Source organism: Hemicordylus capensis, chromosome 5, assembly GCF_027244095.1.
Source record: "Hemicordylus capensis ecotype Gifberg chromosome 5, rHemCap1.1.pri, whole genome shotgun sequence".
NCBI classification, from domain to species: domain Eukaryota; kingdom Metazoa; phylum Chordata; class Lepidosauria; order Squamata; family Cordylidae; genus Hemicordylus; species Hemicordylus capensis.
Genome location: NC_069661.1, coordinates 238,158,578 through 238,174,337, shown reverse-complemented (window position 1 = coordinate 238,174,337; position 15,760 = coordinate 238,158,578). Strand labels below are relative to the sequence as shown.

General features: G+C 42.4%; 1 protein-coding gene across 32 annotated transcripts in view; it reads right to left on the bottom strand.

The window, feature by feature from the left end:
- CACNA1C (calcium voltage-gated channel subunit alpha1 C) overlaps positions 1–15,760 on the bottom strand; it is an 852,604-nt gene that overhangs the window by 277,899 nt on the left and 558,945 nt on the right. For 29 of the 32 annotated variants that reach the window (XM_053254970.1, XM_053254974.1, XM_053254969.1 and 26 more), the window contains one exon: positions 11,070–11,266. In XM_053254970.1, coding sequence (XP_053110945.1) covers positions 11,070–11,266 — 197 coding nt within the window. Of the gene's footprint in view, positions 1–3,284; positions 3,424–11,069; positions 11,267–15,760 lie in introns of those variants that run through there. The other 3 variants (XM_053255004.1, XM_053255002.1, XM_053255003.1) reach the window with 3 other exon arrangements.

Below are 15,760 nucleotides of genomic sequence, written 5' to 3'. Positions count from 1 at the left end.
CGTGACACCCATATTTCAGATAACTTTACCATAATATCAGTTCAAATACAAGTATTTATTTTATTTTACATTTTTTATATCCCGCTCTTCCTCCTTCTCCAAGGAGCCCAGAGCGGTGTACTACATACTTAAGTTTCTCCTCACAATAACCCTGCAAAGTAAGTTAGGCTGAGAGAGAAGTGACTGGCCCAGAGCCACCAAGCAAGTCTCATGGCTGAATGGGGATTTGAACTCAGGTCTCCCCAGTCCTAGTCCAGACCTGCTTCACATTACATGGGATATATACAACCATTCCGGTATGTTTGCCAGGAAAGCTAGATTGGACCCTGCTCCTCCCTGTGCTTACTGCTGTGTAAAGCCAGAAGCTGCCCTCTGCCATAGTTTCCTTATCTGACTGATGATACCCATCTACTTAAAAAAGAAAGAAAGAAAGAAGCTATTACTGTAGAGGTACCTTGTATATGAGAAGTAAATTGCTTAAATTCACATAGCTAGGTAACTAATTCAGAAGAAAAAAGGAGTTCTTGCAGCCCCTTGAAGACTAACATGGCAATTTTAGCCTAATCTTTTTGTGGACTTGAGCTCACTTCATCTAGTCCATGAAAGCCTGTGCTGTGAGTTAATCTTTAAAGTGCCGCAAGACATCTTGTGTTCTTACTGCATCAGACAGCATGGCCCCTCTGGAAATTGTTACTACAGAAGAGCAGCAGCCCAACTTTTTAAAGTGTGATCATCTTGATTGCAAATACAAAATCCATTAAATTGTTAAGTCAAGATAAGAGACTTCTGAATCTTGACTGCAATCAAGATGATCACACTTTTAAAAGTTGGGCTACTGCTCTTCTGTAGTAACAATTTCCAGAGGGGATCAGACTGCATCATGCTGTCTGTGCTGTTGCTGAATAAGCATATTAAAATAATATTATAATAAGCATTTTCAGAGCCAGAGTGTAGTGGTTAGAGTGCTGAACTAGGACCGGGGAGACCCAAGTTCAAATCCCCATTCAGCCATGATACTTGTTGGGTGACTCTGGGCCAGCCACTTCTCTCTCAGACTAACCTACCTCACAGGATTGTGATGAGGAGAAGCATAACTATGTACACTGCTCTGGGCTCCTTGGAGAAAGAGTGGGATATAAATGTACAAATAAATAAATATATGCAGTTAACACTGCCCATGGGTTTAATAGGTAGCTGCTGTAATGTAATGCTGTAATTCCTCTAGGTAAGGTTGTAAGGTATACTCACAACTGGTCACTCTTTGTTAGCCTGACCTGGGGATTTTCAAGAGTACACGCTACAACAGGGGTAAAACCTACTTCACAGGGTTGTTGTGAGGAGAAACTTGAGTATGTAGTACACTGCTCTGGGCTCCTTGGAGGAAGAGCGGGATATAAAATATAAAAATAATAATAATAAATGTTTGTCTGTGTCTTAGTAGAACTAGTTTGTTCATGCTAGCTGTTGGTACCAAAAGACAGGTACCATTTATCTTAAAAGAATCTCATTTGATTTGGACTACAGATTACATCAGTGGGTTGTACTATATTTTAAAGTGCTAGTTGAAGCCAAAAATCAATAGATTGCTTTCCAGTGAATTGAGAGAGGTAGTGGTTAATTTCTCTAATGATTCAGATTTCTTGTTAAACGTTATTTGCAGAAGGGAAAGTGTGGCATTTGGGTGGGGAGTAATGTAATGTTTCATTACTGGATAAAGTAAATGAGTTTTGTCTGGGGTATATATGGCTATCTATAAATGGGCATATTGTTGCCCTACGAAGTCCCCAAAATCATGCTTCTGAGACAGCACAAAGGTAGCCGCTGACATGGTATACCTTATTCTATGCCCTTGTCAGCAAAGCAACTTTTAGGACTCTGTCAAAAAGTCTTATACTGTCATAATATATTATGACTATTCTTAGGTTTTGGTGTTGTTTTTCCTAATAATTCTAAACTAATTGACTGTTCTCAACTTCCCCCTAACATTATTATTGATGTTGGCTGACATTGTAAGGCTGACATTCTCATTGCATGCAAAAAGACCTAGTCTGCCAAGCCCCCTCACCATCACCTAATGAAGCAGCTTTGTGAAATCTCTCCATATGCTAATACTAATAGAGATTCTCCAGCACAATTAAAATCACAGCCAGTGACTAAAGAGGAAACACAAAACAATATCATCTCTCTAGATGTGCATATTATTTTCATGTTGTAACCAGCTTTTGTTCAGGTCTAATGTTAAAAACCTTCACATCTCAAATGGCCCTTGACAGTGCAAAGCCTTGTCAGCCACTTTGAAGAGCAGGAATGTCTTTGGTTCTTTTGCTCTGGTTTATTTTTTTTTAATCTGATTAATCTGATCAGATGGAGCTAAAACTAGTAATGTACACTAGTAATGTAAAACTAGTATTGATTTTGGGAGGGGTGGGTTGGGGCTTGTGTGATCTTTAAAGCTATGTTTTTACCTAGAAAATCACCCCTGGATTGATTTTGCTTGGATTCTTGCAGAAGGAACCTATTTACCCCTCTCTCCCCCGCCCCAAATATTTGCAACTTGGAGAGAGGAGGATTAGAGAGGGCACATCCAGAGGAATTAACATACTTATTTGGAAGGAAGTTGTGGCGGTTCCATTGCTGATTCAGCCTCGCACCTTCGTTTTATTATCATACAGCAGGAACTGAGCCTCTCATCCACCCCACCCCACCCCCGCCCAGCCGCTGGGAGCATTCCTCTTTTGTAAAAGCCTATGTTTGATATACAATCAGTGCAAGTGGCAAACAGTTTGCAAACATTGAGGTTATATTCAAACATACTTTGAATACGTTTGAACACATATTTAAGTGTTGAGGACCTAAAAGTCATTTTTAAAAGGACACTTGGAGAAAGACGGATTAGGCGAGAGAGGGCACATCCATTTTTAGAGGAATTAACATACATCATGATACTTTGGAAGGAAGCTGCTGCGTTCCATTTTGTTAATTCACAGGCTGCCGACCACCCACCTTAATTTGCATGAGTGAGCAAACAAACACGAACTGACTCCAGTCCCTCCCGAGTCCCGACTGCCTCTCAGTTCCCTCGAAAGTCTCTGTCTCCAGCCATGTGCAAGCAGGCAGGGCCAGGCAGCAGGCTGAAGCTGGCTCACTCGCTCTCAACTAAAGTCAATCACCTGGCCGCTGCTGCGAGGCAAGGAGAGATTGGTTTGTACCTCCCTTTGGGACACTGAGTTAGGCTTCACTAACTCTCCCTCCGCAGCCCCCCACTCCCCATCCCAGCTACTTACTTTACAAACATGTGAGAAAAAACATTGCGGGGGATGGGGACTCTCCAGTACCGGCAGTTAATAGACTGCCATTTTCACCAAAGGGGCCCGCCGCTGCTGGGCTCCCTTGTGGGGCCGCTGTTCTCCTCGCCATTGCCTCCTCCCCCCTCCTTCTCCCCACCAGAGATATATTTTGTGCTGCTGCCTGCCGCGCGGCCGATTTAATTGCGCAGGCGCACCACCTTGCAGTTGGGATGGGATTGGAAGTTGGGACAAAGCGACACCGGGCCAAACAGCAGGCCCCAGCGTCGCTCTGCAGCAGCAGCAGCAGCTGCTGCCGCCCCCGCCACCACCGTGGGAGGGCTAGGGGGTAGGAGGACACACAGAGGCACCCCCGCAGCCATCTCCTCAGCGGGACCCGCGGTCGGAGTATGCGGGGCGCCCAGAGGCCGCGGCGATGAGCACCGCGGGGCGCAGGGCGCCCGAAGGCGGGGGTTGTGAGCGGCACCCGGTGCTGAGGCTTCTGCCCATCCGCACATCAGTGCCCCTGCGATTGGGGGGGATTAAAAAAAATTAATAAAAAAAAATTTTGTGGGGGCAAGTGGGCGGGGCATGGCAGGCACTTTGGCGCCCCCCTTCACCTGGCGCCCAGGGCACGTGCCCTGCCTGCCCCCCCCTTTGTTACGCCCCTGACGGTAAACTCCTCCTGTATTCTACCAAAGAAAACCAGATGGCTCTGTGGTCACCAGGAGTCAACACCGACTCGACGGCACAACTTTATTATTACTTTTACCTTCCTGCTCAAGCCATCCATGCCAATCTATTTTATTTTAGCACTGATTTTCTGTGACCTGTACTAATTCCCTCAAGGACTTTCAAAATGACTTTGATCACTGTATATTTGCCTAGAGGGTGACCTTGGCAGGCAGTATAAGCATGTTATTCTTTTTTAAATGGAAAAGATTGCTTCCCTCCCCACATGTAATTAAAAAGAAGATACCCATAACATTCAAAGGCTATTTACACAGGAGAGCTGATTATTCTTTTATTGTGAATGCTACAGAATTACCATTCTTTTCTCTCTATGCCTATGCTACTTGGTTATTTTAAAAAATCTCTTCATCTTTAAAGGCTTTGTAAATTCATTTCAAAAAGAATGAAGTACTGACCTGAAGCATGAAACCATCTTTTGGGACACTGGGTCTCAAAATGTTAAGAGTTCATTTCTGTTTGAAATCTAGTGGCTCTCCCTTCTGCTTTTATTTTATATTTATAATTACAAGACTGATAATATAAAAATAATGCTTCCTGGTTTACTGAACTGCTTCACCCCTCCAAGCCAAGAGTTTTCCATTTTCCAACAATGAAAGATGCAAAACTCCATGGTTGGTTGGTGTGTGTGTATGTAAACAGTACCAAAATGCACACTGTGCACTGATTTACATAGTCAATTAAAACGCTTGAAAATAAAGATAATAAGAAGCAGTAATATAAGCTGTAAATTCTCCATTCTCTTTAGTAATGGTTTCTCATACTTCAAGCTGCAACATAAAAAGCACTGGCACATCTATTAGACTACAGCTTTCTCAAGCATATTACCATACTCAGTTCAAAGTAGAATATATCAATCACGACAGAAGAGAAACAGACCCTCAGGTCTGCTCTTAGGGCAAATTCACACAATGGACACAGACTACACCTCCCTATTATAAACTGACCCAGATTATATCCAAATGTTTCCAAAAGATTTCAGAAGTGAAATCAGATGATTTTAAAATTAGGTGGCTGCTGGCCATGCAGATAAGTTTGTCACTCATACTATAGCATTGTATGCACTGGCAGTAAGGAAGATATCTATTAACTTTCTGGCTCAAAATTGTGTAGAATGTCAAGGGGCATTTTTTTTAATCTTAAAGGGAAAGGATAATTTATAATTATTTGTTCTGATGATTTTCCTTTTTTTAAAAGTAGTTTTACTTTGTGAGCCACCCAGAGAACAATTATTATGTGGCAGCCAATAAATAAAATTATTATTTTGTTGATGTCATTATGCTTGGTGTGTATTGTAATGGCCATTGGCTAGAAACAATAAAAGCTATTCTGAATATATAACAGTGTTGAAAACATTCATGAGCAGATTGTGTATACCTTCGAGGATGTTGCTGTTGCTGTCCCAACATCACTAATTTTGTCTAATCGGATGTGTCAATGATCACTATACTACACTCTTGCTAATATGGAATGGACGCTGATCAGCAACATTTCCTTAGGCTGGGCCAGCAGCATCTTTGGAGAGCTGTATGTGAACTGCCTTCCCTCAAACACAGATATTTTTATTATTAGATTGCAGCTTAAGTCACATGAGTCTAAGCAACAACTTGACACAAAAAAGGCATCATGAAGCTACAAGCGACATTGGCTCCCTGTGCTTGGAGGTGGTAAGCATCATCCAGATCAAGTGAATCATGACTAAGCACCACTGAAATAAATGACATATGACTAACTTAAGTTCCATTAATTTCAGTGGGACTTAGTAATGCCGAATGTAGTCTGGATCCTGCTTACTGTAAGGGTGTAGGGTTCTTCCTACTGACTTGGGACCAGGTTACCTGAGAGAGAGCGCCTTGCCCCATATGTCCTGACTCAGATCTTCTTTGAAGGCCCTGTACAAGTGCCCTTGTCAAATGAAGTGAGTCTGGTGGCTTCTAGGAAGAGGACCTTTTCGGTGGTGGCACGATGTTTATGGAATAGCCTCCCCAGTGAAGCTCGCCTGGTACCATCACTTTGTTCTTGTACTGTAGAAGCCAGGTGAAGACTCAGGCTTTTTAAAACTGATTTTTAAAATTGATTTAAAATGTTTTTTAATGGTTTGTGCTGTATTTTGATTGTGTGTGTGTGTGTGTGTGTGTGTTGTGATTTGTTTGTCATGTTTTATGTATTTTTATTGGATTTTTTAAAACATTGTGTTGTGAGCTGCCTAGAGAACAATTTGTTATAGGGTGCTAACAAATAAAGTTGTCTATTATTATAGTATCATCATCATCGTCGTCATCAAAACAGTCCAGAGGCAGAAAACTAGCAATTCTATTAGTTAATTATTAAAAATTGTGGCTGACATCTTAACTTATGAAGCATTGGTGCTGCATGAGATGTTCACATGCCAGTGCTGCAGACAAGTTCCAGACTTAATTAATTAATCAATCAACATATTTTCATACCGCCCAAAACCTGCATCTCTGGGCAACAGCATTGCAGCACTGGCACTTCTGGTGGGAGTATATGAATTCTGGCAATTTCCTAGAAATCGTTTGTGTCATCCAAAAATATGTACTTGAGGGCTGCATGACCACCAGGGACATATTTTCAAATTATAGAGGGCTTCCAGGGGAAGGGGAGGTCATCAGAATCACATACCTCAATGTAAATTCTGGTGCTGAGTTAAATTCTGGTGCCCATCTGCAGCAACGGTACATCTCACAGAGCACCTGTGAGACTTATTTCTGACATCAATTTCCCTCTGGCCAATCTACTTTCCAAACACTGGCTTACACAGCAGGCTAGGAGTAAATCTTTCTCATTTCCCTTGGTAAACATGTCCTTGGCTCAGCATACAGATAGACATCCTGTCCTGTATATGAGGCTGGGAATGGGGGCAGAGATGTCACCCAACTTTCCTCTGCCTCAGGAGAAAACTCTGAACATGAGCAGCTAACCTGCAAGGATTTGCAAGCCCCCCACTTTTAATTCCATTTTTAAATCTACCTTTTCAGTGTAGAGCAAGTCCTATTTGCATAGTCACAGCTAAGATATTAGCAATATTCCTCTTAATGTATAAGCCTTTTCATGCATCTCTTTTTTTTTTGTTTCATAACTGCACCACATCTTGGATGTAGTAATTTTAAGACTGCATAAAGAGTTGGGACTTCTTGCTTATGAAATGTGAGAATACTGAGTCTACCTCCTGGGTAAAAAGCATGCAATGAATGGCAAAGCATTGCAGATTTTAGAAATCACTTTACGTTTGGAACAAACTTCTACAATAATGGATTCTCTAATTCTGACATTAATTTCATGTTTAGTGTGATTAGTGAATGAAATCTTCACCTTAACACAATGATAACACTTTAACTGGAAGCACTGTGTGTACCCACTGAAAGAAAAGTATTTTGATGACACATGTTGCATACATAATGTAATGCAATACCCATCAGTTATTATTTCTAAATACCATAATTCTAGTTGACTTTACCAAGTCCTGCTTTTCCATAATTATCAATGTCCTCACTCCATTAATGCACACTAGGAGAGTATGTAGCATTCTATTAAATATAAGATGTCCTTCACATTGAACAATTTTGCACTTCACATCAAAATTTGGGTTTTAAGGTGTATCCAATTGGGCATCTATAACATGGATGCAATACTCAATTACCTATGAATATTTGTTTCAAAAGATTACTGCTGAGGTTAACTCTCACTTTTCACATTTGAAAAGTGGAATGGCTCTCAGTGATGGCAAAAACATCAGTTAGAAAAAGATAGAGAGAAGAACAAGGTAATGAAGAATGGGAACAAAAGGACATCAGAAAGGCAGGAATGTTAATAACATCGTTCCCGACCAGGACACTAGACAGAGGCCTTCTTTACTAGCTTCCTACAAATTTCAATTCATTTCACTGGCTTGGTTCAGACATAATGCTAAATCATGGTTTGGTGCTCCATGAATGAGACTGGAATGAGCATTAGTCTTGTATTCGCCCTCCTCCCCCTACCCTCATGTAGGGATGTGCATGAACTGGTTCGGAGGTCCTTTTCTGGACCTCCAAACTGGTCCGGCCAGTTCAGTGGTGGTGGTGGGGTGCCTTCAAGGAGCAGGGAGGGTGCTCTTACCCCCTCCCCCCGCTGCGTTTCCCCCGCCGGCACTGTTTTCAAAATAGATGCCATCCCGCACTAGTGATTTTGAGCACAGCGCCGTCAGGGAAAATGTGCCGGTGGGTGGGAGAGCACCCTCCTTGCTCCTTAAAGGTAACTCCCCCACCACCAAACTGGCCGTCTGCTGGTTCCTGCACATCTCTACCCTCATGCACTGGACCTTCCCTCCCTGGTATGTGGCAAATCATAGTTTGTTGACATATTTGAATGAGAAAAATATGGTTTGCACGTGACTTGCAAACTATGATCAAAACAAGCCAGTGTAATGTAGATATTACAGTAGTGGATAGGAGAGACCTGGGTTCAAATTCCCACTAGGCATGAAGTGCAATGAGGAAACTTTAGCCTAACCTATCTCACAGGGTTACTGTGAAGTTAAAATAAGGTGAGAAGAACTATGGAAGCTGCCCTAAGCTTTTTGGAGGAAGGGCAGAATGTAGATGCAATAAATACATTGTTATAGAATCTCAGTTTGAGTCTCATGGCAAATTATTCTTTATTGCAAACCAGAAAACGAAAGGAAGGAAGGGTTGTATGTATGAGGGGAGGCTGGAGGGGTAGGGAAGGGGAGGAGTGCATGAGCTCATTGCAAGCTCTTTCACATAGCACAAAAGTATGGATAGGCAGTACATCTGAAATGAGCCAGTGCCTTCTACATTAAGTAGGAAGGATATTCAAATGAAGCTGTGAGAAGCCAAGGCATTTCCCATTCATTTCAAGTACAGGATTTTTGGTGTGCCTATCAATAATCAATCAATTTCAAGTTCTCTCTCAAGGAATATACCATAATTGGTAGCTCTGAAAGAAGGGCGAATGCACATTTTATACAAAAAGAGCTAAAGGAGTTAAATTGTTCTGACCAGTCATTGCTTACATTACCACTCTTTTAGAGCTTTGTATTAGACAATGGGCACTTCTGCATTTGAACAAATCCAATTGAGGTAGCATTTCAATGAACAACAGTCAGGGATTTTCTTTTAATGCCCTCTGGAATTGGCAGGTATTGTCTGAGACACTAAACAAATTGGCGTCATGGCTTCTCAGTGCAACAGAACATGGGCACCCAAGACCTGTCATCTTGTTTTGGCAGACAGATACTTGGAATTAATCAGAGAGGATGGGCTTTTTTCTTCCCTGAGTTTATTCTTTGTTAGATTTCACAACCATGCCAAAATCTGCTGCAGTTCTAGATATATATTTCCTTTAAACAAACAAACCTAAAACAAAGCATCAGTTCTTTCTTGGAAAAAACATGTATGGGAAGCATGCAAAGAGGTGCATTCTGCTAAATATATCATTCCCCTTGTGTGGAGAGGCCATGCTAATTCAAGCCTATGCACACTTAAGAATAAAGGGTGAGAAAGCACAAACACAGCTGGCGAAAATTGTGGGGTGCTGGTTCTGTATAAAACATTATTTCCCCTATTTTGTGGCAATATCACTGTGTTCCTCATCACTGCATCTTCCTCAATGGGCTTCAACAGGCTGCAGGGGGATGCAAAAAGCTCAGAAAACATGTCAAGGCTGTCAGCAAAGTAAATTATATCTATTGCCTAGTTTCTTCTCCAATTTGATTTCCTGACAGGAGTTTCCAGGGCAACTGTGAGCTTCAGTTCCAAGCTTTTTCACTAAAGCTCAAGAGTGCAATTTCAGACATGCTGGAGGATGGAAGGGACTTTTACAGGTCAGCACGTCTAAACCTTGCTGCTTCAAAGGCAGGCTTGCTGACTTGTTCCCTTGGGCTGCTATCATCCATTGAGAACAGGGACCGTCCAAAAGCAGAAGCCAGCAACCCAGGTTGCAATCATCAGAGCCTTGTGTCACAGAGGAGATGCCCCTCTCAAATCTAGTGTGTGTGCATGTTTGAGTAAGAGGTTATAGTTGTGTTATATTTGTCTCATAAAATGAAAACAAGAACATAATAGGTATGAAGGCAATTTTTGTTTTACAGGTGTTGGTTATTTAGAGTGTTCCACATGCTTTCAGTTCTCCATCATGCATAATATTTGTCATGGGCAGACTGACTATTTAGTCAATCTTACATCAGCAGGATGACTTGGTAATCCTGGAGATTCCTTTTAGATCTGTGATCTTTATCTCAGTATTAATAAATATAGCGTGAATATTGCAATCATTTCTAGCTGGTGCTGGAAATCTCTCCCCCACAATCTGAGGATAATTCAGTGTATTAAAAAGAGGTCTCTCACCACCCAATCCATGCCTGGTGGGTTTTGTGATGGTGTGCAGGCCACTGTTATAAAGCAGATTTTGTGAGTTTTGAAATAAAAAAATATAATGTCACTGTTTTAGACACTATCTCTCTCTTTAGTGATTGAGGTGCCTTGAGCTACTTATGTATCAGATTTCAGCTTTTTCTGATGGAAATCTCTTAACAATTTTGATATTGCTATCACTGGGTGAGTGAGTGAGATCCAGATGCCTTTATTAGCTATCTATACAGGTCTCTGGAAGCTGGTGTCTCAGCTGATAGCAAGACTATTAAGTGCAATGCAGTTCTTTAGTTAGCAAGATATTCTGCTGCTTTATTAATTTGGATCTGGGAGGGATACTTCACATGCAAGAACAGTCCCTCAAATATAAAGTTATCAGTAAAAACATAGTGCTCATCCTGAAAGTAAAAATTCTACCTCTAATCATTCTGCGTCAAAAGACAGCACTGAAAGGTTAGTACATAACAGTGAAAAGTGATCCGATGGCCCCTTGATATACTACATTCACTTGAGCTATTAACTTACTAATCACCCCCTTTGCATGACAGTCAGTGAGCAGTATGGTGATGCAGCAATGTCAGGTTTTGAGCATGACTAAGGAGCATTGCATCCTCACCACCACAGATTGGTTCCGCATACGTACCCAGTACAGCACATCTGTCCAGCCCTCCATGGTGATGCATTGAAACACAGTTAACATGGCAAAGGCAAAGTTGTCGAAGTTGGTAATACCATGCTTGGGCCCCTCCCATCCTGCTCTGCACACTGTGCCATTCTGACACTGACGCCCGTGTGAAGAGTCAGGGGCACAAGGTGAGGGATCCTCTTCTGCTGGTGGATCTTAAATGACATGGGGGATAACAAGAACAAGAGGAAAACAGAATGGTTAAAATCTGTGCAAATTAGTGGAGAGGTCAAGAATTATTTCCTTGCAATGCTGACACAGTATCTGACATCACTAGCTGACATCCAGACTGAAGTTGCATGCACCAAGTACCATTTCATAAGCATAACAGGAGAGTGCAATTTTAGCTGGTTCTCCCTTTCTTCCGCAGCCCTCTGTGCCTCCTGAAAATATGTCCCTAAGGGTCCTATAAACCTCCCTCGGAAGGCAGAGAAGGCTGCAGAAGGAAGGGGAAACTGGCAACATATCTCCTCGTCGCTGTTGCACATATGGACATTATTCAGCATGTACAACATTAGCCTTTATTTATTATATTTACACCCAGTTCCTCCTTTGGGGAAGGCAGAGCAAATATATCTATATTGCTGCTAGGAAGTCTTATGACACTGTTGAGGATCAGCCCCTCTCAACATAAACAATTAAATCATATTATTGACATCACACCATTCTCAGGCCTAATGGTCCTGGCAAAGGGTGAACGAGGAAAAGGTTTTCTTCATGCTCATCTGCTCTTGAAAATGTTTAAACTGCTACTTACAGCAATCAAAATTAACAGAATGGTGTGGGAATCATTATATAGAGAATTGTCATAATAGAACCAGCTTATACAAGTGGCCCTCGTTTCTAGTACAGTATCACTTCCAGCCACCATTTTACAGCACAGAGCCCTTTTGAGGCTTTCTTTAAAGCAACAACATTTTTTGGTGAATATTTGCCAAATATTTGGCCAATTGGGGGGGTTTCGAGGGCATTTCTGGAGCCCCAGAGAACAAGGTACTGTGCATTTCTACACTTATTTACCCCACTTCTCCCTTTTTTGGCATTTTTTGTTATGAACCTAATCCCTAGATTCCCACAGGGAATTTCTTTATTAGTGCTTTCCATACTCGTAGTAATAGGCTGGAATGGAACCCCCATGAAAAAAGAGGGCCACCTGTACAGAAAATATATATGCAATTCATCTGATAACAAACAAAAAAATTCCATTTAATCATATCAATATTCTTTTTGGCTTTTTGAATGAATAGTAAAAAAGGGACACTAAGGCATGGTTAGGAAGGAAATCTTTAATCGAGGCAAACATACTAACTGCCAATCAAAGGCATAAACCTGTAGCTAATCCTATTAAATAGCAGTTGTGTAAAAACTGGAAGATTGATAGAATGGCAAAAGTCACATATATGCCACTGAGGCAGAAAACACACAAAGAGCACCATCCCGCCAAAGTTAAATCTCACTTTCCCATTTTTAGATGACATTTTAAAACAATTTTATTCCAGAAAGTGTTGTTGTTTTTTTGACTCTGAAGTTTTTAATTGTGTTCTGCTGGGCTTTAATGTTATTGTGTAATTTTATCTATTTTGTAAATTATATTCTATGGTTTTTAATGAGATATTTATTTATTTATTTATTACATTTATAAACCGCCCCATCCAAAGGCTCTGGGCAGTGTACAACAACTCTAAAAAGACATAAAAACACACAATTCAAAACACAGTGCTAAAAACAATATAAAAACAATTCAAAAACATTTTTAAAAATTTAAAACGAATTAAAATACTTGAAAAAACACTTTACAAACCTTGGAAGGCCAGGCCAAACAAATAAGTTTTTAGAACTCTCTTAAAGGCCAACAGCAAGCCTAAACTGCGGATATCTGCCAGGAGTGCATTCCATAGACCAGGAGCATCTACAGAAAAGGCCTGGTTCCAAGTCGCCACCAGACGTACTGGTGGTAACTGGAGATGGGCCTCTCCAGATGACCTCAATGAGCGATGGGGATCATACCGAAGAAGGCACTCTCTAAGGTAGCCTGGACTCAAGCCATTCAGAGCTTTAAAGGTAATAACCAGCACTTTGTATTTCGCCCGGAAACAAATTGGCAGCCTGTGCAATTATTTTAAGATGGGCATAATATGGTCTCTCCGGATTACCCCAGAGATCAATCTGGCTGCCACATTTTGAACTAACTGAAGTTTCTGAACTACGTACAAAGGTAGCCTCATGTAGAGTGCATTGCAGTGGTCGAGCCTGGAGGTTACCAACTGATTGCACCACTGTTTTGAGATTGTTCTCGTCAAGGAATTGACGCAGCTGTCGAATCAGCCGAAGTTAATAGAAAGCGCTCCTGGCACTCCAAGAGCACTTCCAAGCTGCATAGCTGTTCCTTCTGGGGGAGTGTAACCCCATCCAGCACAGGAAGATCTAACTCATCCCTTAAATTCTGATCACTCACAATGAGCACCTCCATCTTGCTTGCATACAGCTTCAATTTGCTATCCCTCATCCAGCCCATTACTGCCTGTAGGCAGGCATTTAGGGAGTGAATGCCATTTCCTGATGATGATGATGATGATGAGGAGGAGAAATAGATTTGGGTGTCATCAGCATACTGATAACACCCTGCACCAATTCTCCTGATGACCTTACCCAGCGGTTTCTTGTAAATATTAAAAAGCATTGCTGACAGAATAGAGCCCTGAGGGACTCCATATAATAGCTCCTGTTTTAAGGCGAAACTGTCACCAAGCTCCACCATCTGGAATCTGCCTGAGAAACAGGAGCGGAATCACTGCAAAGCAGTGCCTCCTATCCTCAAATCCCCCAGGCCATCCAGAAGGATACCATGGCTGATGGTATTAAACGCTGCCAAGAGATCCAAAAGAACCAACAGAGTTACACTCCCTCTGTCAATTCCACAGTAAAGGTCATCCATCAGGCCTGTCATGCCCTCGCTCTCAGATAGCGAGGAGGAAGGGGAAGCTGACAGCCTTTCAGCCAATGCAGGGGTGCCTGAGGGGCAGAGCCCAGCTGTCAGTTCCCAAGAGACGGTTGAGGCAGGTTCAGCTGATGGTTCAGAGCAGCCACAGCAGTCTGAGGTATCAGAGACAGCGATGGACAAATCAGAAGATGAGCTGTGTAGGCCACCCCCACTGACTCCACAACAGAGGCGTGTCACAAGACGAAGAACACAGCTGGAAACTATCAGGAGAAGTAAACGACTCTTGCAGAGGGCTGATAAGCCTTGAGTCTCTGCCAGCTGAGACTTATCAGCTTGGACTATAAAGCATGTCAACAGCTTTTGGTTAGCCGTTGGAAGACAACGTTTGTCAACCCTCGTGTCGACAGCTTTCAGCCCAAGCCAGATAGAGAGAACTATTCCCAACCCGTATTTCACTTCTGCAGCCCAGTTTGTATTGTGGAATATCTTCCTGGACTTCCCTTCCGGGTGGCCAGATTGCTGACAAGGCCAACCAAGGCAGACTCAGCCCCATAGCCCGCTCTAAAGCCAGTCTGAAATGAGTCTAGATAATCGGTTTCCTCCAAAACCACCTGGAGCTGGTTAGCTACCACTCTCTCAATCCCCTTGCCCAACCATGGGAGATTGGAGACTGGCCTATAACTATCCATCACTGAGGGATCTAGGGAAGGCTTCTTAAGAAGTGGTCTAATCATTGCCTCCTTTAAACAAGGAGGCATCCCATTCTCCCTCAGTGATGAATTAATGATATTAACTAGGCCAACTCCAACAATTTCCCTCCTAGATAGAAGCAGCCAAGTCGGGCAAGGATCCAGAGAAGAAGTGGTAGGCCGCACCGCTCCAAGCAGCCTGTCCATGTCATCAGGCATCACAGATTGAAACTGATCCAATCTAATACTGCAAGAAGGATTGCTGGACACCACCTTAATAGACTCTGTAGAAACAGTGGAGTCCAAGTTGGCCCGAATATAAGAGTCAGTCAGTTCTTTTATTGCAGCTGTAGGCCAAACAAAATACAAGAGATTTTGTCTGAAAAGAACCCATTAAAAGCATCGCATCAGAACAAAGAACATGGAGATTGGTTCGAATTGGAAGGAGCCTGAATCAAACTCCTCACAACATGGGACAGATATGCTAGATGCAAACCCTGCAGAAGCAATGCGCACAGACCAAAACTGGTGTTTTTTTGCCACATGTACCACCTCTGCATAAACCTTCAAATGGGCTTTGTGCTATGTCCTTTCACATTCAAGCTGAGTTCTCCTCCACGTGTGTTCCAGTCACCTACATTGCTGCTTCAGACCCCGTAACTCCTCTGTATACCAAGGGGTCACTTTTAAAACATGTCGGAAAGGACGCTTAGGAGGGATCATGTCTACTGCCCTGATGGGTTCCCTATTCCAGGTTCCCATCAGGGCATCGACAGAATCACTGGCAACACCAACATCCAAACTCTCCAATGCTCTCCAATGCAGTTACTCTACCCCTGCTAACTGGGCAAAGAGGCACCTTTTACTGTGGTGATTCTCTTTATTTAGCAGGGGGAGAGTAACTGGCCCTATCCACCCCCAGCACAGTACTTTCAGTGACTGTTGCTGGTGTGTGTCTTATGTTTCTTTTTAGAATGTGAGCCCTTTGGGGACAGGGAGCCATCTTATCTGTTATTTCT